General features: G+C 40.0%; 3 protein-coding genes across 3 annotated transcripts; 2 read left to right on the top strand and 1 right to left on the bottom strand.

Annotated features, from left to right (window-relative positions):
* Positions 1 to 1,682: 1,682 nt before the first annotated feature.
* Positions 1,683 to 9,053, top strand: LOC121191073 (V-set and immunoglobulin domain-containing protein 10-like 2). Its single transcript, XM_041052138.1, has 12 exons — positions 1,683 to 1,752; positions 2,508 to 2,861; positions 3,272 to 3,547; positions 3,957 to 4,232; positions 5,082 to 5,369; positions 5,470 to 5,727; positions 5,816 to 6,106; positions 6,614 to 6,967; positions 7,988 to 8,110; positions 8,214 to 8,238; positions 8,350 to 8,450; positions 8,908 to 9,053. Exons 1-12 carry the CDS (start codon positions 1,683 to 1,685, stop codon positions 9,051 to 9,053), a joined length of 2,562 nt encoding a protein of 853 aa, XP_040908072.1.
* Positions 9,054 to 9,332: 279 nt separating this feature from the next.
* Positions 9,333 to 14,104, bottom strand: chek1 (checkpoint kinase 1). The gene is made up of 14 exons (XM_041051681.1): positions 13,991 to 14,104; positions 13,666 to 13,731; positions 13,262 to 13,376; positions 13,000 to 13,108; positions 12,616 to 12,680; positions 12,462 to 12,531; positions 12,181 to 12,369; positions 11,808 to 11,912; positions 11,644 to 11,727; positions 11,473 to 11,557; positions 11,212 to 11,380; positions 10,829 to 10,960; positions 10,515 to 10,616; positions 9,333 to 9,959 (listed from the first exon to the last, which is right to left on the bottom strand). Exons 2-14 carry the CDS (start codon positions 13,728 to 13,730, stop codon positions 9,864 to 9,866), a joined length of 1,386 nt encoding a protein of 461 aa, XP_040907615.1. The 5' UTR covers position 13,731; positions 13,991 to 14,104; the 3' UTR covers positions 9,333 to 9,863.
* Positions 14,105 to 16,357: 2,253 nt separating this feature from the next.
* On the top strand, positions 16,358 to 24,388 carry LOC121190536 (complement factor B-like). The gene is made up of 18 exons (XM_041051342.1): positions 16,358 to 16,493; positions 16,956 to 17,162; positions 17,250 to 17,435; positions 17,540 to 17,716; positions 17,824 to 17,910; positions 18,236 to 18,375; positions 19,736 to 19,880; positions 19,975 to 20,106; positions 20,216 to 20,326; positions 20,508 to 20,642; positions 21,267 to 21,373; positions 21,506 to 21,635; positions 21,862 to 22,000; positions 22,157 to 22,233; positions 23,131 to 23,231; positions 23,324 to 23,453; positions 23,906 to 23,955; positions 24,120 to 24,388. Exons 1-18 carry the CDS (start codon positions 16,436 to 16,438, stop codon positions 24,294 to 24,296), a joined length of 2,289 nt encoding a protein of 762 aa, XP_040907276.1. The 5' UTR covers positions 16,358 to 16,435; the 3' UTR covers positions 24,297 to 24,388.
* Positions 24,389 to 27,715: the final 3,327 nt, after the last annotated feature.

The following is a 27,715-nucleotide window of genomic DNA, read 5'->3' as shown; positions in this document are numbered from 1 at the left end:
TGGGGTCATTTTACTTGCGGCTCAGAAGAGACCAAACCACCGTGCTCTCCTCACATAGTCCTGATTTCCTGGAAGGAGTCATTCATAATTTATAATGTGCTATAAAGATCAAACATTAGACACTTCAGTGCAAAACACATTTTAGAGCTTTTCAGACATTTACAATAACAACAGAAAACTGAACACATTAAGAAAATGCAAACACAACGTTCCCATAAAGTACACTGAACATTGGTTCTATATATGGTTTTAAAGTTAATGCAGTCAGAATAAAAAGAACGTTCCCACTGCATTCCTAGTGTGATAAACCACTGAGGATACATATTTTAACAACATCTTCATATTTGAAGTTATTATCATAACTTCTTTTGCAGTTTCTCTCTATTGCAATGTTATTTTTATAGGCATGTACAGACCTCGTTGTATTGTGGCCCTCAGTCCTCATCTCTGCCAAGTGAGGAAAACTGATCTCTGTCCTGCATTCATTCATGACAAACATCTCACATTACATACTCGTGGCTCCACTCAACAGTCCCTCCTCCTCTCTGTCTTCATTATAAACTCATTAACTCATTACTTTATCTTTAAAGAATCTTTAAAAACACTGAATAACAATAACTGCTCCAGAGACTAGAATGTGTGTAAGTGCAGGATCAGCGTCTTGTTTCCTGGACACTTTACATCTTTAAACGCTGGCCTGCACAGTGCTGAGGTCATAGCACATTGCAAGGAAACACAGAGCATTGCTGCAAGATGCCAGATTTCTAAATCTAAATCTTAATCCCATCAGTAGAGTTTACTCTGCTTTCTGGTCCTCTCACGACCTCTGAAATTAAAATCTGGAGCCTTTAATTTTACAACTTGTCTGAGACTACTAAAAACAGAGGAAACAGTCTGATCTTACTGTAACTAAATAATAGAACATCTTAGCTGAGCACATCACCTTCCAAATCAATTTCAAAAGCAAGTTGTTTGTGTAGCACATACGTTTTTTTTGTCCTTAAGAAAGTACTGACACAACCAAAGGGCAAACTAAATCTAAGAAGATATAAATCCTTTTTTAATCCCTGTTTTCTGTGTGCTTCCACTGTAGGGCTGGTGAAAGAGTGGACTGTTTATATCTTTTCCTTTATCTTATCTTATCTAAAATCTTTGTAAGATTCTCAACTTTTCAGTGTTCAGGTTGAACTGGAGTAACACTTAAAACAAGCTTTATGTAGAGGAATGTACTTGCTAAGACCCTCTGGATATCACTTATTAGTTAATGTGCAGGTGTGTGCATAAGTGTATGTGTATGGGTGTGTGTGTGTGTGTTTGTGTAAGGTTAACCTGTCCACTCATGCATCTCTCTTCTAAAATAGATGAGCTCAGTATCACCGTGTTATTCTAACCCTGCAGGAGAAAAAGGAGAGATAGATGGATGGAGAGAAAGGAAAAACACATGAATAATTGAGCCCAAATCAGTTTAGTGACCCTCCGTCCCTTCCTACTCTCAGTCTAATGAAGTCAGAACCTGCAACTGGATTCTCTTAGAAACTTCTGGAAGCGGAGAGAGGGAAAGACGCGACCTCAGGCATCTGAGGGAAACCAGTTTTTGTGGTCCACAAAGTTTACCTTTAGATCATCTCTACTACATTTTTTGGAGTAAAAAAGGTTGTTGGACTCAGGATCATCATGATACCATGGTGGCCCAACTGCTAGGGCTGGCCTTTCTGTTTCTACCTACCAGCCTGGTCACCTTTACGACTAATGGTAAGGAGTTTTCCACTTTTCTGAATTTTCTTATATATACATATATAAAGAAGAGAACTGCCAATAGGACTGGGCAAAAATTGTTTATTTACTGACTTTCAGTGGAATCTGTTGTAAATCTCTTGGACAAATTTAAGATTAAAGTTAAAGTTTAGCATGACAGATGATACTGGAGGTTGATAACATTATTTTAAAATATTTGGGAGAAAACCTATGGTTGAAAACAAAAAAACTGACAGTGCTCTTTGGGAGAAAATCTAAAAAGCAAAAACACCATTTCTACTGATACTTATCGGTCTGGCTTAAATAAAAGGAGCTATATTTCTTTTTTTGTTTGTTTGTTTTTTGTTTCACAACTGAGGAGTTGTTTTTGATGCATAACAGATGAATACTGTTCATTTAAATCAAAGTCAGTTTGATTATTTTACACGTGATCTTGCACAATTTTTCACTTAGGATCACCCAACCCTAACTGCTTATCATCTGGTGTATAAGAAGGTGACAGAGAAAGAGAACAGTTAAAGAAGCAAAAGATGGCTGATGAAGAGAATGTGCCTGGAAAAATAACTTGACTTATTTAGTTCTCCGTTTTGGAATCCCTTATTAAACTATTAGAGTGCGTCTGAAACTGACCGAACAATCAGTCCTGTAACTGAACACTGTCAGGGCACATGACACCACCATCTTCTTTTCCTTCACATACAAACACACACACATTTGGATGCATGTCTGTGTGTATCCTCTCCCTTCTCCAGCGGTGCAGATCAATCACAACGGGGAGGTGGTGTACCAGGACACCAGTGTCTATGGGGTGGTGGGCAAAGCGGTGATCCTGGAGTGCGGCACCGTCGTACCTGACATGTACATATGGAGCTTCACCAAACCCGGCACTGAAGCCATAAAAGCTGTGGTGTATGATTTGGGGCAAGGACCAAGAATGCAGAAGCTGGCCGAGACGCTTGGACAGCTGACAGTCATCTCAAACAGTGCAGGGGTGAGCATCGAGAAGCTGCCGCTGGCTGCACAGGGCCTGTTCACCTGCCAGGCCTTCTACGACATAGAGCAGGAACCCAAAGTCTACTATTACTATGTCCACCTCACTGTCCGAGGTAAGACTTCTCAGGCACTGCAATATCTTGTGACTTACTTAAGTACACAGACAATTCATTTACACACGTAAAACACATATGACAGTGTTAGAAAGAGGTGAGTCAAAAATCTCTGCATTTTGAACTGAGCAATGCTCCATGATAATGCCATCTTTGCACAGAGCTGTTTACGTTTTCGTAGAAAAAGTTCAGTGAAAATAAAATAATTTCAGTGTAGCTCAGTAACTTTGAGACCCACTGAGACGCTGCAAACACAACCACTGTAGTGTAGCATGGCTGCGACACTGCTGAAAGAGAAATAGGCTTATTTTTTTTCTTGCTAAGATTTATATAGGTGGAAAGGCAACATAATCTGTCTGGATACAAAGATACATATATTTATTGGACAATGTTCTCCATCCACCATGCAGTTCCGGTTAGTAAACCCTACCTCCTGATGAGTGATGCATCTCCAGTGGAAGGATCTACAATGTGGATGCGCTGCAATTTGGAGAATGGGACTGGGCCAATCCAGTATGTGTGGCAACACGAAACCCGGAGCGGCAACATTTCAACCTTTGCGCAGGGCAACACCAACTTGATCAACGTGACCGACGTCAACCGCAATCACACCGGATGGTACCGATGTGTGGCCAGCAACGCTGTCAACAGTGAGAGCTCTAACCGGTTATGGCTGGACACTATCTGTGAGTACTTTGGGGTAGTTTGGGGTAAGATTTGGGTTTTCTCACTGAACAAAATACCTTACAAGTGTCAAAGATTTTGTGAAATTCAGGATAAGCACTTTAAATATCAAGGAAAATCCAGATTAGAAGGAAAAGAAATACAACCATGGCATTGTTTCTTCTTTAGCTTGTATTTCAAAAAGAGGTGCATATAGCACCTAAAGAACCGGATATTTACTTCAGGAGTGGGTAGAGACCAAAAACAGAGCTAAAAGAAAGTGAACATTGGACTTAAAATCACCTGGTGGCTACAAACATGACTCCAATGATGATGCTGCAGAGTAGAAATGAACTTTAAATTTTAGCTCTCAACAGGCTAACATGTCCATGTCCATTATAAGCCGAGTGCCTTCATATCCTTTCTTGTCAGTTGGCCCGGACATTCCTCAGATAGACGTGACTCCGTACAGCATGACAGAGCGGGGATACTCAGCCCTGGAGAGAGAGACTGTTTCTTTGCTCTGTCAAGCCCAGTCCAACCCGGCCAGTCAGTATGTCTGGTTCTACAACAACTCCCAGGTCTACACAGGGCCGCAGTTCACCATCACCAAGATCCTCCGCATGCACACTGGCGACTACGCCTGCTTGGCACAGAACACCTACCTCAACACCCGCTCCAAAAAAACCATCAGCCTGACTGTCTACTGTGAGTGTGATCTTTGACCCTTGACCTTGGACCATGCCATCAGTCCTTCTATTCTTCTGCTAACCTCTCTACTCAGTCCTAACCTGTGCTCTTCTGTCTTGGTACTGCAAATGGCATAGACTGTAAAATGCGATTTTTAAATCGTTTACATTTATAGTACAAGACGAAGAGAACACAAATCCAGGCTCTCAATCACCTTTGGTTTTTCATCTATATTAACACTGAATCTCCCTGATCATTTCAATCACACCTCTCCTGTTTTCAATGTTACCTAGAAACCTCATTTGCTTCTTCTGTTTTTCTGTTTTACACATTCTTCCTCCACTCAGTACATCAATTCTCACATTTATACTCTCAGAACACTTCAGAACACACCCAAAAATCTTGCACATGCACTCATACGCCAACAAACAACACACAGCAGAGTGTGGAAGTGCTGCAGACCTATTCTCCTGTTCGGGCCGTCTGGGAAGTTGATGGGACTCTCTGGCAGGTACCTCGCTGTGATGTCACAGCCATGGCAAGCGTTGGTTGGCTAGAAAGCCGGTGCTTGTCATTTCACTCTCCTGTGAAAAAAATACAGAGCATTGCCTTATTGCACACATCTTTCACGTTAGAAAAGACAGACTCTGTAGTACTGACTTGATATTTGATTGTGTTATCCAGCTTTATCCTGAAAAAAAGGCATCAAATGAAAAACATATCATTCTTCTATAATTCTGGTAAGACAATTCATACCAAACATCCTAAATACCGCAGCCCTGCCGGCACTGTCTTTGGCCCTGATGACCTCACATAACCCCCACTTTGCACGTCAGTTCCTCGTTATGATGTATCTTATCCCCACAGACCCACCCGATGGCTCCCCCTCCTGTTCTGTGCAGCCAGCTCTGAATCACACCTCTCTGAGACTGAGCTGCTCCTGGCCAGGTGGATTCCCTTCCGCCTCCCTCCACTGGACCGGAGAGCTGGAGAGAGTTGGACAAGATGAGGTTGACACAGGACAGCAAACAAATCCACTGACCAACACTGCCATCTTGCTGCCATCTGAAGGCCTGACTTCCAACAACAGCTTATTTACATGCATAGGTTCCCATCTGGCGCTCAAACAGTCGACAGAGTGCAGCTCACGTGCATGTAAGAAACACAAAGATGAGTAGACACAGGACTGGTTTTGTATATTCCCACTGTTCTCCAAACCTCTCACACATCCCTTCAACCTCTTCTCCTCCACCAGATGTTCCCCCTGCAGAGCCAGTGTGTTCTGCCTATGTGACTAACAACCAGCAGTATCTGATGCTGTCTTGCTCCTGGGATGGAGGGGCCCCAAAAGCTTTGGTGTGGTGGGAGGGCCCGGGTGGCCAGGGCAAAGGCGGGGAAGAAAACTCCAACATCCTGATCCTTCGCTATGGCACTGCCCGCAGTGGGAATCCGTACACCTGCCATGCTAAACATCCACTTCTAGTCCAAACTAAGACCTGCAAGCTCACACTGGGTCAGTGCACATTGTCAGTCACACCTTACTACAACTAGCAGATATGTTTTGTAATTAATTCACTAATATATTCACTTGTTACCTGTAGAGGCCCCTGTGTTGCTGACTCAGCGCAGAATTGTGTCTGTTTATGAGGGGAGTGATGTCCAGCTCACCTGCAACCTGAGAGCCAACTATCTTCCCGTCAGCGAAATCATCTGGTTCAACAATCAGGGTTTGGACATCCAAGACACCTCAAAGTACACGCTGCTGCGAACATCTGCATGGGCCAATCTGACTGTGAGAGACACGGATGAGACTCAAGACAGTGGCGAGTACAGGTGCACCACTTCCAACGCAGTGGGAGGAACTGAAATCAATGTGACTTTAGTGGTCAAGAGTAAGATTTTTTTTGTTATGTCTGTTGTTGTCATGCCAGAGCTTTTCAAGGGAGTAGTTTGACATTTTGGGAAATATGCTTGGCTGCTTTCTTGGAGGGAGTTATAGGAGAATATTGATACCACTGTCATGTTTGTACCATAAGTGAAGCTACAACCAGAAGCTGATTAGCTTAGCTTAACATGAAGACTATAAACCAGGGACAACAGGAAGACTGGTACACAAAACTTAAATGTAAAAATGGTAAGCTGTGGTTTACGAGGGTAAACTTCGTACCAGCACTAAACACGAAGTACAGCTGAGACTGATGGGAATTATTTGGTTTTAAAGTATTGGACATTGGACCTGATGATGGTGCCTTTAAACTAAAAGTGATGGGATCACTAAAGTAATTGCAATTCATTCTCAGGGGAACATGACTATCTGTACAAATCTATCATCTATCAGCACTTTTGAAGTCATTCAAAAGTGCATATTTCCATTTGGTTGTGTTTTTGCTCTTTGTCAGAGTACCCCATGCCACCCAACGTGACCCTGATCAAAGTGTTGTACAACAGCCGACATCGCAACGAAGTGGAGCTGGAGTGGCAGGTACACAGCGAGGAACAAGTGGGTTGGACAGGTTTCATCCTGGAGCACAGATGGTTGTCAGAGAGACCAGGAAGGAGAGGCAGCAGCAATGATTCAAAGGAGGAGACAGAGGAGAAAATTGGTCCGCCAGTCTGGTACTATAACACCATCCAGGACCCAGAAGCCAGGAGTCATACAGTAGGGAGACTGACACCGACCATTACCTACCAGTTCCGCATCACACCTGTCAACCATCGCACCATCGGACACCCTTCTGCAGCAAAGACTCCAGGTATAGTGTGGTCAGACTGTTGGCAGAGAACTGAGAAAATACAGAGACTTTAGTTAGGGATATCTTAACAAACGCAAGATAAAAATGGGCAAAGGCAGGGAAAACAAGTAATAATGTGAAATTTTAAAACGTGACCACTGGGTCAAGTGATTACTCAAACATTGTTGATGCTGGTGTCTTACTGTGTCTTGATGACAGTCTAACATTTTTTGTTTTTCTTTTTGTTATCCACTTAGGTGAAAGACTCATACACAAACAAACAAACCACATACAGACACCTACACACACCTCACTGCTTCATGCCTCCTGGTCACTTCCTCTTTACCTCCTTCCTTATCTTTCCTCAAACTGGCCCTGTGTGCTTCTTCTTGTAAATTCTTTGTGTTAATTGTACCATGCGTAGCAGGATCTGATCAAACCAAGCCAGGTGATTGTTTAGGGTGTAGACAGGCTTGTAGGTGAGGTGTCAGGGTAGGGTAGGACAGTGGTTTTCAACCCCTGTATTGTTAATGTATCAGTAAACTAGATTCACTTTAAAGCAAGTCTATGCAACTTTTGCTGGACAGCACCCACTGTAGCCAAAAGTGATAATTATGGTATAAATTAAATGCTAAACCCTGGCTCAGTAATGTTAGTTACACAGCAATACCTACCTAATGTGTGCTAACATTAGCCACAGTATAACACTGTGTATAAAAATGAACATGGGTGGGTTTTATTGTTTACAAATTCAACTTTTATTTGTAAGAGAAAGAATGTGTTTTCCTTCTTTTAATAGTTGCATAGTTAGTTTTGCTTTAACTTGATGATTTTTGTCAGTCAAACTGATTAAGAAACTCTTTGTAAAATTCTCGTATTCTGGCTCTAAGAGCGAACAACAGTTTTGGTGCTCATTGTGCCCAACAACACAGCACAGACATGGGTTGAGAACTACTTGAGGGAGATGAAACATGAAAAAAAACACTGTGCGCTTTGCCAGAGACGTACTCTTTTGCAATGTGTAACTGTGATGTGTTTCAGCGGAACCACGCTACAACATGTACCCCGCTGTGATTGGAGCAGCTATAGGCGGGATGCTCTTTGCAGCCATCCTCACAGTGCTGCTGCTCGTGTACATAATCCGTAATCGCAACAACAATCCTCGTGAGTCCTGCACACAAACACTGACATCCCAATGACCTCTATAATGAAGCATTTGCCCCATAACGTGGCATTAATATTCTGTTTTTCTCTTTCCCCCCAACAGGACTACATGACATGCTGTTTGGCTTGTGAGTATCTGTGACGCCACCCATGAAAAACTAGCAGTTTGTCATGATGTTGGCAGCGAATCTTGTGTATACACATGGTGTTAAAAGTGTTTCTCGTTTTGGTGTGCCCAGGCAGCACAGCCAGTCGAGGGAAAACATCAACTTCCCAGAGGATGAAGTGGTAGGCGGGTCAGAGGGAGGAATAGAGGAGATTGGTGGATCATCCAGCCCAGGCAAGATGACCCCACATCAAACACATTTTCATTCATATAAATGCCTGGGTTGCCACACTCATTTGGAAGTAAATATTGCCCGGCTTGAGGTGCTATAGGCCTCAGCTGAACCTTATTGGAAACATTTTATGTAAACGTAATGTGACTATAACTTAAAGAGAGTGACGAAGATATCAAGGTCTGTATATGCCCACAGTCCTGAGAGGAGCTCTAGTCACACAAAATACATAACAACAGAGGGAGTGCACCTTTTACTTTTGTGTACTTTTTTTGTACTTTGATCTGTGATAACTTTATAATCCATCCAGAGTTTTCAAAGTACATTTGAATCTTGTAGAAACTGCTGACACCTCATCATATTTTATGAGAAGTCTGTTGCAACCACCAGCAAACCTAAAAAAAATCTTTATCATCACTTGTCTGCCTGATGCTGAACCTTAGTGCTGGCCTTTTCCAGGTCCAACCATGGCTCTACCACGGGCAGCTTCACCCCTCACCACCTCACCCATGAGTGCCACCCCCACCACAAGCCAAGCCCCTCCTACAGGAGACGATAGCGAACCTGTCAGCGTCACCATCACTGTCAAGGCCACAGGCTCATAGGAATTTAACATAGTTCAAGACTGCAGCTGTAACGTAACCTGGAGTTTATATTTTTTAGACAGTTAGCTTGCACACTCAATACCGCATGCATAGCCTGTGACTTAGATTTCATCTCCACTACAGTAACAGTTACAGGGTGTCCTCATCTATCTTTTGCTATAAAACTCATACCATCATCTGTCAAGTGTGGACATAGGGGCTCAAATAAGTTCTACATTAAATGGTATGTATGTGTACTGCTCAGCCAACAGGAGTGCTGTTTGTGCAACGCTGGTCTTTTAATAATTTATTCAGGACTTTGGACTGTATCATGTCAAACATAATCAGAACAAATCAGTCTTCTCAAAGGCAGAACATAGGCACACACACACACACACACACACACACACACATACGTACTTATATCTTTGTGAGAACACTTGTTTACAATATGCACTTCCTAGCCCCTTATGCTTTTTTTGGTCCTCACAAAGATAGATGTACAAGTACTCACACACACTTTCATCCCTTTGTGCAATGTAAAGGTTCTGACCCTGTTCACATTCTAACGCTAAACTAAACTTTATCGCTAGCTCCTTAAACATGTGACAACGGGCTGAAATTAGTTTTCGAAGATGTCCTCCCTCCTGACATCTAACACTGAACTGCTTCTCACATGATAGAAGTACATGAAAACAAGAACCAAAACACATAAAGAGAACAGCAGACACATTTAAAATATAAATCAAACTGCTAAAAATATGTGGGTTTTCTCTCCAATGTCCATAGCAGTTTGTTTGTAGACACTAGAAACTGTGAGACTGAGGCTGCTCATGTGACGGGGAGTAAAATCTTCTGAGTGATGACAATGACGCCAAGTTTCTGCTTTATCTTCACAAAGAGACGTTTGAACTCCAGACCATCACCCTGGAAGAAAGTTATTTTCAAGTTCAGGTTTAAGTTACTTGATTCAGTTTAGTTTTATACCCAAACATATTGTTATTTCCCTAAGACAGGAGTCTTCAAAGTCTATAATTGTGGGCCCACCTAAGACAAAATTAAACCAACGGCACCCCTACACTCAGAGAGTCTGTAAGTGTGCTGTGGGCTACAACCGGGGCATCTATGATTTCCAAGCAGACTTCTTGATGTTTATGTGTAATGAACATTGGGGATAATGATATCCTGTGTAAATCCTACTGAATGTAAAAATCGTAAAAAAAAGTGTTCAGATTTGAAAACTTCCACCTTAAGATAAATAGGGCTAAAAGTAGTAACAAAATCTCTACCTAGATTTGCACTAAGGAGAAAACACACACTGACATCAGATAACGGAAGATGGGAGTTTACTGGATATTAGGTAGAAGAAAACAGATGTTAGTGGCTATTACGCTGTTGTCTCAGCTTTAAACTGCTAATGGATTATTCATGTTAGAAACATTACAGACATATTAGGGAAATTACAGAAATATTAAAACCCACCTTAGACAGTCTGAAGTCCAGCAGCACTTTCTGATTCATCTCTAGCAAATGGACTTTGAAGATGAGTTTGTTATTGCGCTTGTCCAGTGTGCTCACTGTCACCTAAGGGGGGGGGAGAGAGGTCCGTTAAAGCTTAAGTGTATTATGGTCCATGGCAGCTGTAGGAGGCTTGTGTGTTAATCTTGGGGCCAGCTGAAACAGGTAGCGTGGCCATGCGTGTGTGGCTGCTGGTGTTTTCTTCACTCATCAGTGTCAAAGAATGTATTGAACTTCTGTAAAATATCTGAATCCTGTATACTTGAGTACAGATGTACCTGTTTGGCGCAGGTGAGTTTGAAGCCAAGTGCCAGGCCGTCACAGACGTCTTTCAGGGCAGATAAGGAGGCGTCAGCATCCACGGCGGTGAAAAAACGAGTCATCCTCCGCACTAATCTCTGCCAGGGCGACTACACAGAGTAGGAAGTAGTAGTTAACCCGTTAAATAACTGACAGTATTATTTGCAATAATGTAGGATTTTAACATTCATTTGCTTTGTATAGATTTTTATCCATTTAAATGGAGATCAAAAGCAAACAATTTGATAACCAGACAAAAACAAAAAAAATATTTGCTTCTGTTCAGTCAAGTGTTGTTGAACATTCACACAGATTGTCAAATGTACTGTAAAACAAAACACAAACTGATCATGTTTTTTACCTGACTGGCTCCCGGCGTGCCCAGTAGTTGACTACCCAACAACATGTGCTCCGGCTTGGTCGGCTGGGAGAAGCTGACTAGACCGTCCGTCTGACTGATTAACAACATGGCTTCCCAGCCGCCTGCCGCAAGATCAGGCTGAGAGCTGGAAAACTGCATCCTGTCATCACTATGGAGGGAGGAGTGTGGTGTTCAGATTATAAACAAACAAAAAGAAATACAACTTTGAGTTAAAATAAGAAAAGACATAAAAGCTCTGACCTGTTGGCACGGGATTTTAGTCCCAAATCTGACTGAAGGAGTTTGTTTCCTCCTGAGCCCAGAGGACCTGGTGGCTGCTTTACACCTGCAGAGAACCACAGACAGAAATCAGTCCAGTGAACACTGAACTTAAAGTTGAACTGATTCAGTTATACTGATACTGAGACTTGCCTTGAGCAAACCAGCGATCTTTCTTTATGTCTGTGATAGTGATGCGTGCATCTGGACTGGCCAGCAGTAATTTGGTCAACAAACCTGAGGAGAGAGGTTGCATGTGAATTAAATAAAGCTCCCGTGAAACGCAGCATTTAAACTTAAAATAATTTGAAACTCACTAAGAGGCATTGGTTGTATTTTCTTCCAAGGAGGTAGATATGTTTTCTTTTGAAACCAATCTGAATACTCTTGACAGTTCTCAGTGGGCTGGTCCCACGGTAACTCTGATGAAGCAGCAACACAAAGACAGTGATGAAAAGTTTCCACACATTAAACTGGCACCAGTAAAAGTATGCTGAATAGAAAAATGCACACACAGTTCGTAACAGAGTGGCTACCCTACAACTGCACAGGAAACTACAGGTTCAAAAATGACAATCTTAGAAAAAAATCTACAGACTTCACAATACCAGGGCTATTATATTCTATTGGAGCACAGAAGTGCGTATGATATTGTGTCTACCCTTGTAAACACAGCCTTTGTGATCTTACCTCCAGCCAGCATGGCAGTTAGGACTATACCACAAGCCCAGATATCTGCAGGCTGAGCTTTGTACTCCGTCTGGCTGAGAAGCTCCGGAGCCACGTAGGGAAGCGTCCCACAGAGTCGACTCAGAAGACGTTCTCGTCCTTTGAAACGAAACATGGTGGCCAGGCCGAAATCTGTCAGCTTCAGGTTGTCTAAGGTTACAGAAAAGCAGCATACAGTGGTTATAATTAATACAAACCAAAGCTATCCCCTCAGCATTTTGATATGCATTATATTTCCACACCTTTGTCATCCAGCAAAATGTTCTCTGGCTTTATGTCTCTGTGAGTGATGCCCACGCTGTGGAGGTACTCCTGCAAAAGTGCGACTGAGAATTTAATAACAGCAGAAACAGGTGCAGGAGGTCATGTGTCAACGCTCAGATTTGTTTCACTCACCACAGCTGCTATTAGCTGCTGGAAAAATCTATGAGCATCCTTCTCTGGCATCCCCACATCGGGCTCTAAAATGAAAGTAAGAGAATAATTTAATAACCTAAATGAATAGCAACCACCCAAAGAGCATTTTTAATGAGCAGCCACAGCTGTTATTAGTATTTACACCCATCTGTCAGGTAAATTTTAATTGATTCTATGCAAAAAAAAAACAGACTCAAGAATTCGCTGTGAGTCAGATAAGTCACAGTAGGAGGAATTTATTGATGATCTGAAACCGAATAGTTGTGATTCTTGGCATTCATGTTGTAATGTAAAAAAAAAAAAAAAAAAGACTGAATGATGAAGTCATATTTTGGTGACTGATTTGCCAGTCATCTGTCTCACCGATTCGGTCAAACAGCTCCCCTCCGGTGCAGTACTCCAGAAAGAGGTACACGGTCGGTCCTTCCTTCCGTTGGCCGAAAAAACGTACAATGTTGGGGTGGTTGAGCATCTACCAAACAGTAGTAAATGTTGTAGTTTAAGTGCACACATTCTGATTCTCATAAAGCAGAAACCTCTAACCACATAGGAACATGGTGCCTTGTTAACAAATATTATGCTTTCAGCACGAAAACACTGACTACACTGAAAGCGCCTGACCTACCTTATGGACGCAGATCTCCTTCTTGACATTTTCAGCACACTCTTTAGCCTGAGAGGTATCAATCACCTTTACTGCAACCGCCTCCTCCGTCTGCCTGTTCACCAGCAGCCTCACCCTGAGACCACGACATGACACAAAGACGGGACGGATTCGATCACAGAAGACAACAAGAAAAATCAGAAGACGAATAAAGGCTGTGATGTGAACACAAGACCAAGAGTGCATATTTATCTCACTGTCTTTCATATTTTCAAACTAGCAGCTTGTTTTGCTGGTTTTCTATAAGCTGCTCTAGATTCAAATTTTTTTTTAATCTCACCTGATGGACATATCAACTCTACCACCCTGAGACGTACTGTTATGAAAAGTGACAAATGATAAGAATGATAAATGAGGATTCATACTCTCCGTAGGCTCCTTCTCCCAGTGTCTGAACAAGGTCCCAGTCCTGCACAAAAGGCACCGCCATGCTAAAAATCAAACAAACAAAAAGAGAGAAACACACGTAATATTTTATGCATTTTCCAGGCTAACATTAACTCATGTTTCAGTTCATTGTGATACTGTCACTCATAAGCAGCGTCTGTTCATTGAATATTTACCATTTTTTAATCAAACTTTTGCTGTGTAATAAAACAGCGCTGTTAAAAGTCATTAAACTCACATGACGCCCTCAACCAAACAGAACCAGTCGGTGCAAACTAACTCGTAGTTAAATAACCATCTTACCTGCACAGTCTTCCTCAGCGTTTTCCAAATTTTCTTCTTTTTTTCTTCCTTTTTCATGTGTTTGAAGCAGCGACATGCAGTGAACCTCGCACAAATTTGGCGCGTTATTGTTGTTTTTTTTTTTTTTTTTACTGACGATTACTTCCGACATGTTCGTCATTTCCGGTTCTTTGAGGTTTAAACTCCATGTATGGTGTTGCACTACCGCCATCTACTGGAGCTGGTTCACTCCTACAATGTCCGGTTTGTCCTTTTATCAGTCCGGGGCCTGCATTTGTCCAACTTCTAACAATTTAACCGAACAATGCTCTAAATTGCCAGTTTGAGAGTGTGTCCCTAAAGTGTGAGCATGTTTCTTTTTAAGTTTAAGTTCATTTTATCTGTTGTGAAGTCTTTAAATATCCAGGAACAATTAACACAGTCAATCTATATGTATGATGTATAAATATATACATGTGGAAAGGAATAATAAGAAATTGGCTGAAATGGAAACAGAATCCTGCTGCAGCACATTCTGCTGATGGTAGACGAAGAAGTAATGTAATAAAGGGAATTCAGTGCCACCCTGTGTGGTGCAGACACAGAATCGGGATTGTAAATAAAATCAATGCCAGATTTATGCTTGTTGCAAAAAAAAAAAGAAAAAAAGCCCAAATGTCCTGTCTTGCAATGCTAAGAAATGTTAGATGAATGGGCTCTGTCTACTATTACGTAAAATTTTGTGTGACATACTGCTTAAAAAGGACATGAAATAATGGATGGAACATCTGGTATTAGATGATTTAGTATTGTCGTTCCTAAAGAAGGAGGTGCAGTCAGTTTTACAGGAATCAGCCTTCATTAGATTTTGTGTACAGCTGATATTTTGAATTGAAAGCAGGTAAATGCAAGAGTTTAAAATGAAAAATATTTCCACTTTAGAAAGTGATTTTAATCCATGAATTCTGATAAATTTAAATAAATAAATAAATAAATAAAACAAGATACACCATACAAATCAACCTGTACTGGAATGAGAACAACTTCTCAACTGTCACTGGCCCATCCTCAAGTCCCTTTCTACCAGCTGGAAAGACCATGATTGACAAGTGCAATTCACACTACAACACCACTGTGTGTAACATCTCTGAGTCAATACAGTGACAAATCCAAATTATCTTGCATTGATCAATTGTGGCATCAGCCATTTGAGAAGCTGGAGACACGCCTCACATAAACTGTGAAATGATTACTAGAATTTGAATTGCTGGGAAACACTGACGGAAGTTTTGTTTTTCAAGAAACCATGCAGGCGACTTAAACATGTGAAGAGGAGTAGAGAGGACTGTGGTTGAAAAGACATATCAGACTTAAGAGTTAATCACTTCTGACAATGATAACACTCAGCCATGAAAGGGTCACTGAATAAGGCTCATGGGCACAGGTCCAGGGGTCCGAGAAGTCTGGGGGGCCTTTGGACAGAGCCTCTGTTTGAAGTGACTTGTAACACATCCACTGCAGTTGCTTTACAATGGGCCTACAGTGTAACCAGTGTAACCAACTGGTTACACTGACTAACCCTTCACAGCACAGTGAGTCTTTCACACGTTTAATGGATCATGAAAATTATTAACACATAGGTCTGCTGAGTAAGTGACTGAACAAATTAGAGGAAAGGGAGCCAATCAAATGTCAGGAAGAGCTACAGTCAAATCGGTCTGGTTTGACTGGGAGTTCAGTCAATAATTGAATCAACGTGTCAATAAGTAATGCTTAACAGTGCCTCTGAATTTTGGGAAATGACGAGGCAAATGTTTGTACTTTGTCTTGGTTTCACAATCTCTTTGTTTTTTCATAAAACATGTGACTGTGTGTGTACACATGTCGGGAAATCCAGGATCAAAAAGGAAAGGCTGTGGCCTACTTAAGGTCAGGACACACACAAAAAAATGAAACAAAAAAAAAAAAAAACAAAAACCAGAGGAATATTTGGACTACAGCACTCAAAATGAACAGGTAAACTGAGCTGCATTAAAATGTTCCCAGTCTTTTGGGAAAAAGGTCAAACATTGAGAGTAGAACGTAAGATTTTTTTTCTTTTTCTTAAAAAATGTTTTAAAGATTTAATATTTAAAGGCACTACCAGTTGTTAATATAGAAATTAATATGGTTTATTAAAGGTGCCTTTGTTTTTTTCTGTATCAGTGAAGCTCATTGAAATGGAGTTATTTTAATCTCCTTGGTATTGTGATCTAACGCAGTGGTAAAATTCTGTTGAAAACTGTTTGTATGTTTTCTGTGACATACACTATTGATCTCCTTTTATTTGTCATGAAGTTAATAAGTACCAGGATGGTCTTTGTTTGTCCAGTCCCTCTCTGTGAACATCACCATCCATTTTGAAATAAATGTACTGCCCCTGAAAATCCTCTCATTTTTATATTGTTCCCCAGTTTAAGGTTCAACATGGGATTTTCTGTCCACTGGAGCTGGTTTGCTGCTCTTTCATGTCTCCTCTGTATGGGTAAGCTAATTTTATCTTAGATATAAAAATACACACATTTTTCATATGTTATCTTTGATTTCCAAACGTGCAAATCATCCATGTATTTTATTTATCATAGACATCAGTCTGATTTTTTTTTGTGACATTGACATAATAAACGTATAAATATTTACAACAGATATTTACAACAGATTTTTAAAATGTTCAATCAAGATTTTTTTCTGAGCAATTCTGTGTAATTTGTCAGTAGCTTAAGGACTGAAATAAAAATTCTAGTGGAACGATACCGTCTGATATTTTGTCTCCAGTCCAAATGTCTGCTTTCTGAAATATTAATTTTTCATGTGAAGATGAGTTTAGTCATTATGTAGTACTACTCAGCTTGTGAATACTGCGCTTGGCTCTGGAGGGAGCTTCCTGAAATATGAGTACCAGACTAAATCCTGGCCTCCATGCCCCAAAACTGTCTTTTCTTTTCAGGAGGTGAAGTTCGGTGTGATTGCACAGAGCAGGGTATACAAATTCAAGGAGGTCATTACAAACTGACCAAGCAGCTGACGGCAGGCAGCCTGTTGGTCTACCACTGTCCTGAGGGCTACTATCCATACCCTTCTTTGACCCGCCTGTGCCAGCCTAATGGCACCTGGAGACCGCCACCCAAAAGATTTTTACCTCAGAGATGCAAGAGTGAGTGATGTGATGGCGATGTTTCTCACTTTGCCTCAGGCTTCCTGCTTTACATGATAACTCAGGTGCTTTTGTTTTGTTTTGCAGTTGTTGAATGCCCAGACCCCAGTGTGCTGGAGTATGGAAACGTCTCGCCTCCTCAGGACAAGTACTTTGTGAACAATGAGACCACATATGAGTGTTACTCTGGATATACAATGCGAGGCTCAACCAGGCGTGTTTGCCTACCAAATGGGAAGTGGAGCGGTTCCACTCCCATCTGTAGCCGTGACTGTAAGTCCTGAACAGCAGTCTACTAATAAGTAATAAGTAATAAATAATAAGTGTGAAGTTGTTATATGTATGAGTCATCTTTTGTCTTTTTTTTGTTACCACAGCAGGAAATAACTGTGCTGATCCTGGCATCCCAGCTGGCGCCTCAAGAACGGGGAACATATTTGGAATTGATGACAAAGTAACATACAGCTGCAATGGCAACCTGTTTTTGGTGGGGTCGAAAGAGAGAGTGTGTCAGGAGAACGGCCAGTGGACTGGCAAAGAGCCAGCATGTTACTGTAAGACAGATACCTACACGTGCTGTTGACATTCCGTGTCACTTCATCCAAGTCACCTTGTGACAGTAATTCCAAACGTCTGTTGATGTGGCCTTTGTTTCTTCCAGACAAACACACCTATGACACTCCACTGGAGGTTTCAGAGGCATTTGGCAGCGCAATAAAAGACAGCCTCACCACTTTGGAGCCCATCGGTAGGGGCTAGGACCAACTGGACTCACTCACTAACCCTTCACCTAACCCTAACCTTAATATGACTGTTAGCATAATTTAACGGTAATGCTATTTGATAATTTTTATTACAGCATGTTGTGAGGCACCTGGCAATTTGTTAAATCAAAAACAAATGAGTGATCATTTGAAAATTTACACTACTTTTTAGTTAACTGTCAAAACTCAATCATCTGAATCATGATATACAATACCCAAGTTCTGAATATATTAATTCTGTGCAGAAAAAAAAAAAAGAATATGGTGTTTTAAGTGTATTGCAAAATAATTTCACAATTTCTTGTTCAGAGGACACACAGGAGGGGAGGAAAATCAGGATTTCGAAAAATGGGACATTGAACATCTACATCGCTGTCGATATTTCTGAGAGCATAGAAGAGAAACACTTCAACGATGCAATTGACGCTGTCACAAAACTTATTACAAAGGTAAGAGACAGACAGCTTTACTCTTGATTAATAACATGAGAGAGTAAAAACACCAGAGACAGACTATCACAAACCAAAGCAACATTTTTCTGAATGATATAACTGCATGTATTAAAAGTTTTACAGTGTTTTTTGTTGTTGTTTTTTTTAAATGGATATGGTGACAGAGCACTCTCTCTCTCTCTTACATTATGCTGAATTTGCAGTCTACAGTCAGCAACACCGTGCTGGGACTAGAGACCTAAGTTATATTGGGATTGTTTTGCTGATTGTGGGCCCAGTTTAAAAGATGCACACGGGGTGAAAGTACAGACTGCTGTTGATGGATGTTGGCAGTAAATTTGCTGAACTGTTAAAACATGTTAGAAATATAGCAGTTAGCGTGACCAGTCCGGACATTTAATCAATCACTTCATCTTATAGGAATAAAATGAAAATTTTAGCGTTTTTATTGTGTATGGCAGAGGAAGCCAGTCAGCTAATTACTTATGGGTCGCAATAAGTAATTAGGTCACTTCTAAATATCTAAAATATCATTATTTAGATATTTAGAAATTTTACTTATAAGTATTTTTTCTCAGCAAGGATGAAATAACCTTTCATAATGATGAGTTTTTAAAATAAACTGGATTAATTCACTGTTTTCTTATTCTGTTATATGATTAGTTCGAATGAATTCATATTATTATTTCTCAGTGTCTTATTAATGTATATATATTACTCTCTGTGTATCCATGCATCTGCAGCAGACGTTTTATTCCTTTTTTATATATATTTTTTCTGTTTATAGCATATTTTTCTGTTTAGCATATGAATACACTTTGTTTTTACTGCATGACAAACAACAGATTACAGAGCCATTAGCTTCGTAATTCTGATCCCATGGAGAGATCTGGATTTTGCTATTTGAAGACATACACTCTTCCATATTTGTGATTTAAGCTGACATATGAAGCATTTTATGTTGTCTGACACACTTTTAGAAGCACTCTTGGCATGCTCTGCGCAAAACATGTACAAACATAATCTCATCCCATTTGGCTGCCAGGACAACAGCCCATTAGAATTAAATTTCATTATGAATTACACATCATAATCTTGATTGATGCTTCTTGGCAAGAGTCCCTTGGCTTGTTGTCAATGCACACTACGGGATACTCTTTCTGCTGATAAATGCATCAATTACTCAACAAAATAACAACCATAAGCAGTTTGATGCATAAGGAGGTGTTGCGTTAACGAAATATTTCACAGCAGTGCTGCAAGTTTACATGTGTTTACAAAGCTGTGTCAAAAGTTCGTACAATATTTAACATTAACCACTTTGTGTTTTACGGATTTGCTTTATGTCCCCCCACAGATTTCATCCTTTAGTGTGACTCCAAACTATGAAATCCTCTTTTTCGCTTCTGAAATAACTGAAGCTGTCAACATTCTTGATTTTCTGGATGGCAAAATAGTACTGAGCTCCGTCAAGAATAAACTGGAGACGTTTAAAGTAGGCGGTGAGTCAAATAGATCAGAGATGCTGTTGGAGATGCTGTTTTAATACACTGCTTGATCCTAAGGTTGTTTTTCACTTTGTGTTTGGATTCAAAGACAAAAACACTGCTGGAACAGATCTGAATCTCGTCTTCAAGACCTTCTTGGAGCGAATGGCCATCATAAAGCGACGAGTTGGAGATGAGGGTTTTAAGGAACATCGTCACGTCCTCATAGTTTTTACAGATGGTAATTGCAACCAAACAAAAAAGTTCTAAATGCTGTATTCTGACTAAAGCTTAAGCTTTTTGCTTTTGTTTTGTCTGTGCTGCTAACAGACTGGTTTCTGTCACTGCAGGTGCTTATAATATGGGCGGTTCACCTGCACCCACTGTGGAAAAAATAAAGAACATGGTTTACATGAACCATAGTAGGGAACAAGAGACTAACTCAAGAGAAGAATTTCTTGGTGAGTTTTTTATTTTATTTTATTTTTTAATTTTCTGTGCAGATTTCTGTTGCCTTACCGCTGTTGTTAGGACTTTCCTTACAAACATATCCCATATTGTCACTGACATTTAATTATTAGACATTAACACCTAGCAACAGAAAGAGCTTAACTCACCATGCCACATTTCATTGTGTTACAGACATTTATATTTTTGCCATTGGAGCTGAACTCTTTGATGACGACCTGCAGCCCCTCACAGCAGGGACCGGTGGCCAGCATTACTTTAGAATGAAGGACATTGAAAATTTGCAAGAGACCTTTGATGAAATAATTGGTAAGGCGTCTCTGGAAGTGAAGTTAGAAGGTTAAAACAAATGTGTTGGTTTCTGTTTTTAGTTCAACTTTGTCTGCGTCTGAGTGCTAATGTTTACCCTGGCATTCATCTCCACCCTTGAACCTGACACAAAGGAGAAATATGATCATAACTGGAGGGTAAAACATGGTTATCTTGTTTCGCAAAGTGCTTAAGAGCATGCAGAACCATCACTCTTGATCTTATGGTGTCTCTGTATAATACATAGCCTGACATCACTGATGGTGTAGCATAGACAGATACGATAAAGTATTCCACTGGACCACATTTATTCATACACAGGCATTATATATCTGTCTCCAACAAGAGAATGGACTATTAAAAACTACAGACATACACTATGTTTACATTAAGAGGAATTATACTTACAAAATCGAGAGATTTGTTTTTACAAATTACACAGATGGAAATATCTAAACAACTATTGCCAGGAAATTTTCTACAGACACTCATGGTCGCCAGAGGATGAATCCTAATGACTTTGGTGATCCTCTGACTCTGATGCCATGCTCAACTGAACTAGACTTTCGAGACATTGAATTCCAAATTAATTACAACTACTTTGGATTTTTTTTTTTCATGTAGATGAAGAAGAAGTTAAGGGTCTATGCGGTCTTCACAAGGAGTATGACAATGGCGACACAGACAGCAAGAGGAAAATGTATCCATGGTGGGCATACATTGTTGTCCAGGTGAATGTTACAGTATTTCATTTAACGTCATAATTCATCTGTGAAAACCTTTTTCCTAAACAGCAAATCGCTTCCTGCTTCTGAGTGTTATATAGCTACTAAATTATATTTCTTTATCATTTAAAACTGAAGAATCAAGGAACGAAGAAATGCCTTGGCTCTTTGGTGACCCCGAAGTTTGTTTTGACTGCTGCTCACTGCTTCACATTTGGTGATTTACCCGAGCACGTCACGGTTGAGATTAATGATGGACAGGGCAAAGGTAATGAAAAATGTTTGTTTAATGTCTGTATGCTAACACGTGCCTCCACTCTTCAGGTATTTGAACATGACTTATGAGAATTTTGGCAATCATAGACATAAGTGTTACAGTATCTAGTTAAGGTATTTGCTTTGGTGATGGATATTTCTAAATTTCAAAATTAAAATATAAACCAACAAATTATTTTATAGTTGCTGTAACATTTGACTTTTGTTTTTTTTCTCAGTGAAAAAAGTTAAAACCTTCATGTTACACCCGAACTACAGTATTAATTCTAAAACAAATCAGGGTGTGAAGGAGTTCTATGACTATGATGTGGCTCTCATCCAACTGGAGGCAGATGTTCAAATCTCCAGTGCTGCTAGGTAAGAACTCATGTCCTACAAATGCCATACGATTTACACACACAATCAAAAATCTGACCTGTAACAATGCACTGTATATAAATAAATATCCTGTGTTACAAGTTTACTTGCAACATCATCCTCGTCATGTTATAATGTTTTTGGTATCTCGTTCAGACCTATTTGCATACCTTGCACCCAGGAGACCAGTGATGCGCTACAACTGGTTGGTGAATCCACCTGCAAGCAACAAGGTGCAGTAACTCAACCAACATGCTTTAAGGCTATTCTCTATTTTGTGCTAAATAGTGTTGCTAAAGTTGCATGGCAAGAAGGCAATATTTGACAGTTGGCAGCCTAGAGAGAGAAAAGAAACTCAGGCAGAGGGAGAGGGTCATGGCATCCAACAAAGGTCCCCTGGTTGGGAATCGAACAGAGTCTTTGTAGTAATGTGATATGCACCTTAACTATTAGGGCACCAGAGGCCCATTTGTTTTCTCTCGTAACATCACAAAAGGCTTTTTTCAGATGAGGCCTAACTGATGAGTTTGTGAAATGTAATCCTCCAGGGTAAAGTTAGCTGGGGTGTAAATTTCCCAAAATCCAATAAGGAGAAAGACAGAGCAGCTAATGTTGACCTCAGCTCTAACAACATCCAGGACCGGCTTCCACACCATCAGGAAATACTACACAGTCGTTAACAGAGCTGCTATCAACAGCAGTTTTAATCCATACCTTACCTTACTTTTATTCTTCAGTTTTTGGTTTTCGGTTCTTCGGTTTTTGTTTATGCATTTGTCAAAAACGGTAAAGAATAAAAACTAGATGTTTAATATTTAATAGTCATATAAAATAAGTCTTACAACTGCATAATATTAAAATGTTAATCACTGTTTTTCTGTTACAGATGCTTTATACAGAGGAATTGTAGTTAATAAACACTTAAAATCTCCTTATATCTGTTTATAATTGCATCAGAGCATATTCTAGTGTGTTATAAACAATTTATTAATTGTTTATATACCACTTATAAATGCTAAATAGGGATGAAATTACCAGTTTTTCTTCTGTCAATTTAGTGGCCTTGCATGAAATATGAAATATCTGTCTCAAGAACAACTTTCTGTATTTTTGTGTTCCCTGAAAAACAGAGCAGCGTCTGTTGAAGAATCATCTTGAAAAACTCAATTTCCTGACCAAGACAGGAAACTCGGTTGAAGAAAAAGATGCCCATGCTAAGCTTGGAGACAATGTAAGTTTTAAAATACCTGCAATCTTCATTTTTCACTCAAAGGCTAAAAAGCCACTTTGAGCCATGGTTCTTTTTCCTACTCTCCAATGCAGAGAGATGCATGCATCAGACACGCACTAGACGCAGAGGGGATCACAACAGATGATCCAAAGGTTGCTGTGACTGATAACTTCCTGTGCACTGGCGGTCGGGCTCCTTTTAGAGATCACATAGCATGTACAGGTAAGTTTCCCGTATTGCACATATAAAAGGTATTTCTCTGCTTGGAGATGAGCTAATACTTTATCCTATATACATCCTTGAATTGAGCTAAAGGTAATTTCACCAACACTCATACATTAAATTCAAACTGAATGCAGACACATTAGAGAGATGTCCACCTTTGTCTTATTTAGGGTAAGTGAGGAAAATGGCAGGACACCTCAAAACAAATAGGCATTTTAATGTCCAACATTTTTCACTTTTGTTTTTGAGCCTCAGCTATGAAGTAACACATGAAAATTCAAATTCTTGTTTGCTTGCTTTTGCATTCTTCATGCACAATGAAAAGTGTGTTCAAAAGTGTGAGTGTTATTCTTTTGTGTAAGATGTCAGTTTAGTTTATACTCCAAAATATGAACAACAGTGCCTGTTATTTTGGGTGTGATCAAATGTGTGTGTATCTTTTGGGACAGGCGACTCTGGAGGTGCCGTGTTCAAGAACTATGAGCATCGCACAGTACAGGTAAATGGCTGTTCTTTTTCTGTGCATCCAGCTTTATATCACAAATGAGCACTACCTGGTGGCAAAATTAAAGGAAAATAATCAATCCCTACAAATGAGGTGACATAATTTGACTATAAAAGTTCTTGTTGGCTGTGTAAAGTAACCAGTGATTTCTTTCACAGGTTGGAGTGGTCAGCTGGGGAACCAAGAACCTGTGCAAGGCAGGGGGTGTCGTCGAGTCACAAGACAATTCCAGAGATTTCCATATTAATCTTTTCAGAGTTGTCCCTTTTCTCAAATCTGTCCTTGGAAATGACACCCAGGATGACTACGCCCCACTTCAGTTTTTGGACAACTAAATGCATTCACACACTGTAATTTGTTTTTCTATTTCAGTTAAATGATTTGTGTAAACTGTGTGTTTAGAAACTTTGTTATTTTTCTATTTGATCCCAGAAAATATAACATCAAAAACATACAAACACACGTACACGTTCACAAAAAGGCATCACAATTTTAAAACCCCTCGGCATCACCCATTCTCAAAAGGGACAATTATAGTCATGCAAATTATCAGCTATGCTGTTCTGTTCTGTACTTGTCTGCACGTACATTTATTCATTGTTTATTCAGCAGTTCCATTTTCAGTGGTCAACCAGTATGTAAAGAAGTTAATAAATCAGTATTAACCTGGGCCTTTTTTTTTTTTTTTTAAGAGAAGCAATTCCAAATGGTTCACATACCCTGAATTGGGCTCTAATCTTTCTACCATTTATATAGTGGGAGATGTTCATTTGACACTGCTGCTGACTGTTTCGCCATTGTGACTAGTTCTGCAAGACAATCAGCAAAAGTCCTTTATGTTTTGTATCATTGTGATAATTTACCTTTATTTGTAAAGGTTAAAAAATGGAATAGCCAAAACAGACATTTCTGTGTCTGTGTTTTACCAACAAACAGTTTTTCAATAATTTTCTGAAAACTTTACTATATCACTGTATGCATTGTAGGTACCAGTGAATGGTGATAATGCAATATCTATCTATCTATCTTGGACCAACCGCTTTGTGCTGGATTTAAGGTCACAGGTCACAACTTGATGAAATAAACAAACAAACAAACCAGCTCCAGTAAATAACAACCACCCACATCATTATTCTCTCAGAAACTGGCACGAGTGAGGAGAAGAGTCAATTAGAAAATCTCCAATACAGCAGAAGGGCTTACTGTAGCAGTACGGCTTCAGTCCTGATAGGTGAGTGCAATGCAGCGTGGCGTCCCCCTTGCTGAAACTGCTCCACTGCTGGCTTTGTCATGTACACAAGTTAAAGATATTCTAACATAACTCTGACTGTAAGAGGAATGAAATGTTAATTGAGTGTATATTCATAATGTTTGTTAATTAAATGGATAAGATGTTACAGTATTTTTTGTAGTGTGCAGTATTTTGTGAGTTGCAAATTGCACATTGTCTCTATGCAGGAGTTAAACAAAGACGATTTACTTTCAAAATAATTTGATGCAGAAAATGTTGTTGTCATAATTTACATGACACACTGTTTATGCATTCACAATCACAGGCTATTAAACAATTTCCTTCTCTCAGGCCTTTTCGAACCTGTATAAAAAAGCAATGACTAAAAGAATTACTACAGCACTTAAAAGGTTTCATCAAAACTCTTTTATAGATGCTCTGCTCTGCTGATAGAGCCATTCAGCTCCCCCTCAGGTCAGTGACTCAGGGCCCATTTCCAGCTCCGTGCCGGCGTACGCAATGCGGACACTCAGTCTGGCAGCATGCCAACTCAGGCCATCTACATTGGATTTAGTGGAAAGTTAAGTTATTTGTTTGCTGCATAATTAAGTTTTTCCCTTCTCTTTCTGGCTTTGAGATGGAAATGAACTGAATTTGTCATTCATTGCCCCATTTTTACAGCCCGCAGACAAACAAGGCCATTGCATTACAAATGATTTCTTGAGGTCAAAGCCAGTTTCTGGCTTTAGATCATGTTATTTTACTGTATAACTATGATCTGTTGACCATTATGCTGTCAGGCTTTGCCTTGGTGAAAATTCACATTTAGCAATTCTCTTTACCAATTCGTATTGCTTAAATAATATCCTACATCACAGAACAGTGGTCAATTTTCAACATCAATGCTAGGTTTCTCTGACACGGTGAACCGTGTGTGTGAGGGTGTGTCTGCATGTGTGCGTGGTGGTGCGTTGGGTCAGTGATGTACTGGCTCCCATGGGAGCATTCATCTGGTTTCCGTTTAACTAATTGGGAGAGAGGGAGGAGGTTTAGTGGGATGAGGAAGGGAGGCAGAGACAGAAGAAGACAGACTATGTGAGAGGAGGGATGAATGCGAGAGGCATAATTGAATGAAACCCTCTCCTGGTCTCAGATGCTGTAAACAGGGAGGAAATTTAAAACGAGGACCATTCCTTATTGAATCCCCCTGGAGGACTAGGGAGCCTCTCTGTATTTTATTGTTCAGAGTATCAACTGATTATGCCAATGTCCCGTACCCCACCTTCAATTTAAACAAAACTGAAACCCTTTGACTGAAATCAATCTACACCTAAACGGATTAGCAGCGTCTGGATAGAGCAGCATGCATGAGGACAGTATATTCACGGCAGCCTGTCTCTCCCCCCTCCCTCACTCCCAATTCACCGCTAGCACACACAGCATATTCCTGATGAAGCATCCTACTGTTTAAACTCTGGCTGATCTGTCTCTCTGCAAGCCCTAAATCACCCTTATGGGCCATTTTAGAAATTACTACCATTAAGAACTGCACACATACACTTTTCCGCCATTTGTGCTCAGAAAAGCAGGTCCCGCTCACATGCAACCATGGTTTCTGCTGATGCTGATGCTTGAATATGAAATTTTAGATGGCCGAGGAGCTCTCCCTCGTCAGGCAACCGTAAGGTCAAATTTCATCTAAATAATGCGACGTGTCCAAGCTGAGTTTGTTAAATTAAATTAAACTTGTCAACAAAGCGTATTTCTATTCTTCTTATTCTTATTCACCAATCTTAAAGGAAAAATTTGGGGAAATATGCTTATTCACCCTCTTACGGAGCGTTAGATTGGAAGAATGACTCCACTAATGATTGTACAGTAAACAGTTGGTTTAGTTTAGCACAAAGACTAGAAAAAGCCAGTCTGCCTCTTCCAGTGGTAATAAATCAAAATCTTTGTTTAATCAGTTTGTTTAGTAAGAAATATATTTAACATGGTAGCTGTGAGCTTTAGAGGTGGCTAGCTAACTTCAGCTGTTTTCTCCTGTTCCCACTCTTTATGGTAACCTAACTTGCTAACTCTGGACTCATATTTAGTGCACAGACAGAGAGTGGTTTTGATCTGACTCTAAACAGTGAATAAGTGTATTTCCCAAAATGTCGAGCTAACTATTCCTTTAATTTTAAAATCTTTTAAAAATAAAAATATATGTTTTTAATTAAAATAAAATAATGTAAACTGTAAATAAACTGTACACAGGGATGTTATATGGTTATCGTGTGCACCACAGAGATGCACATTTTTTGCAGTCAAAATTACATATTTATCCATTGTCTATACAATTTTGCAACTTAAATTCTGAACCATAGACCTTTAAAGGCCCTGAGATCATTTTTATCCATCAGTCTATTATCGTGAGTTGAAGATGCAACAAGTTTTCTCTGTTTGCATCTGTGCTCTTTTGCCTAGTTTGAAGTGGGCATGGCTTGATTGGTAAAAGGTGATGTCATGACAGTTATAAGG

The sequence above is a fragment of the Toxotes jaculatrix genome, chromosome 12, assembly GCF_017976425.1.
Source record: "Toxotes jaculatrix isolate fToxJac2 chromosome 12, fToxJac2.pri, whole genome shotgun sequence".
In the NCBI taxonomy this organism is placed as follows: Eukaryota; Metazoa; Chordata; class Actinopteri; family Toxotidae; genus Toxotes; species Toxotes jaculatrix.
This window is presented reverse-complemented; position numbering and strand designations above follow the sequence as displayed.

Coding starts and splice junctions, on each gene's coding strand:
- LOC121190536 (XM_041051342.1), top strand. CDS start 16,436: ATGGGATTTTCTGTCCACTGGAGCTGGTTTGCTGCTCTTTCATGTCTC. Junction 22,001..22,156: donor CAAATCTCCAGTGCTGCTAG/GTAAGAACTCAT, acceptor TATCTCGTTCAG/ACCTATTTGCATACCTTGCA. Junction 23,454..23,905: donor AGATCACATAGCATGTACAG/GTAAGTTTCCCG, acceptor CTTTTGGGACAG/GCGACTCTGGAGGTGCCGTG.
- chek1 (XM_041051681.1), bottom strand. CDS start 13,730: ATGGCGGTGCCTTTTGTGCAGGACTGGGACCTTGTTCAGACACTGGGA. Junction 13,109..13,261: donor AGGAGATCTGCGTCCATAAG/GTAGGTCAGGCG, acceptor ACTGTTTGGTAG/ATGCTCAACCACCCCAACAT. Junction 12,532..12,615: donor AGCAGCTAATAGCAGCTGTG/GTGAGTGAAACA, acceptor GCACTTTTGCAG/GAGTACCTCCACAGCGTGGG.
- LOC121191073 (XM_041052138.1), top strand. CDS start 1,683: ATGGTGGCCCAACTGCTAGGGCTGGCCTTTCTGTTTCTACCTACCAGC. Junction 2,862..3,271: donor TGTCCACCTCACTGTCCGAG/GTAAGACTTCTC, acceptor TCCACCATGCAG/TTCCGGTTAGTAAACCCTAC. Junction 4,233..5,081: donor CATCAGCCTGACTGTCTACT/GTGAGTGTGATC, acceptor TTATCCCCACAG/ACCCACCCGATGGCTCCCCC.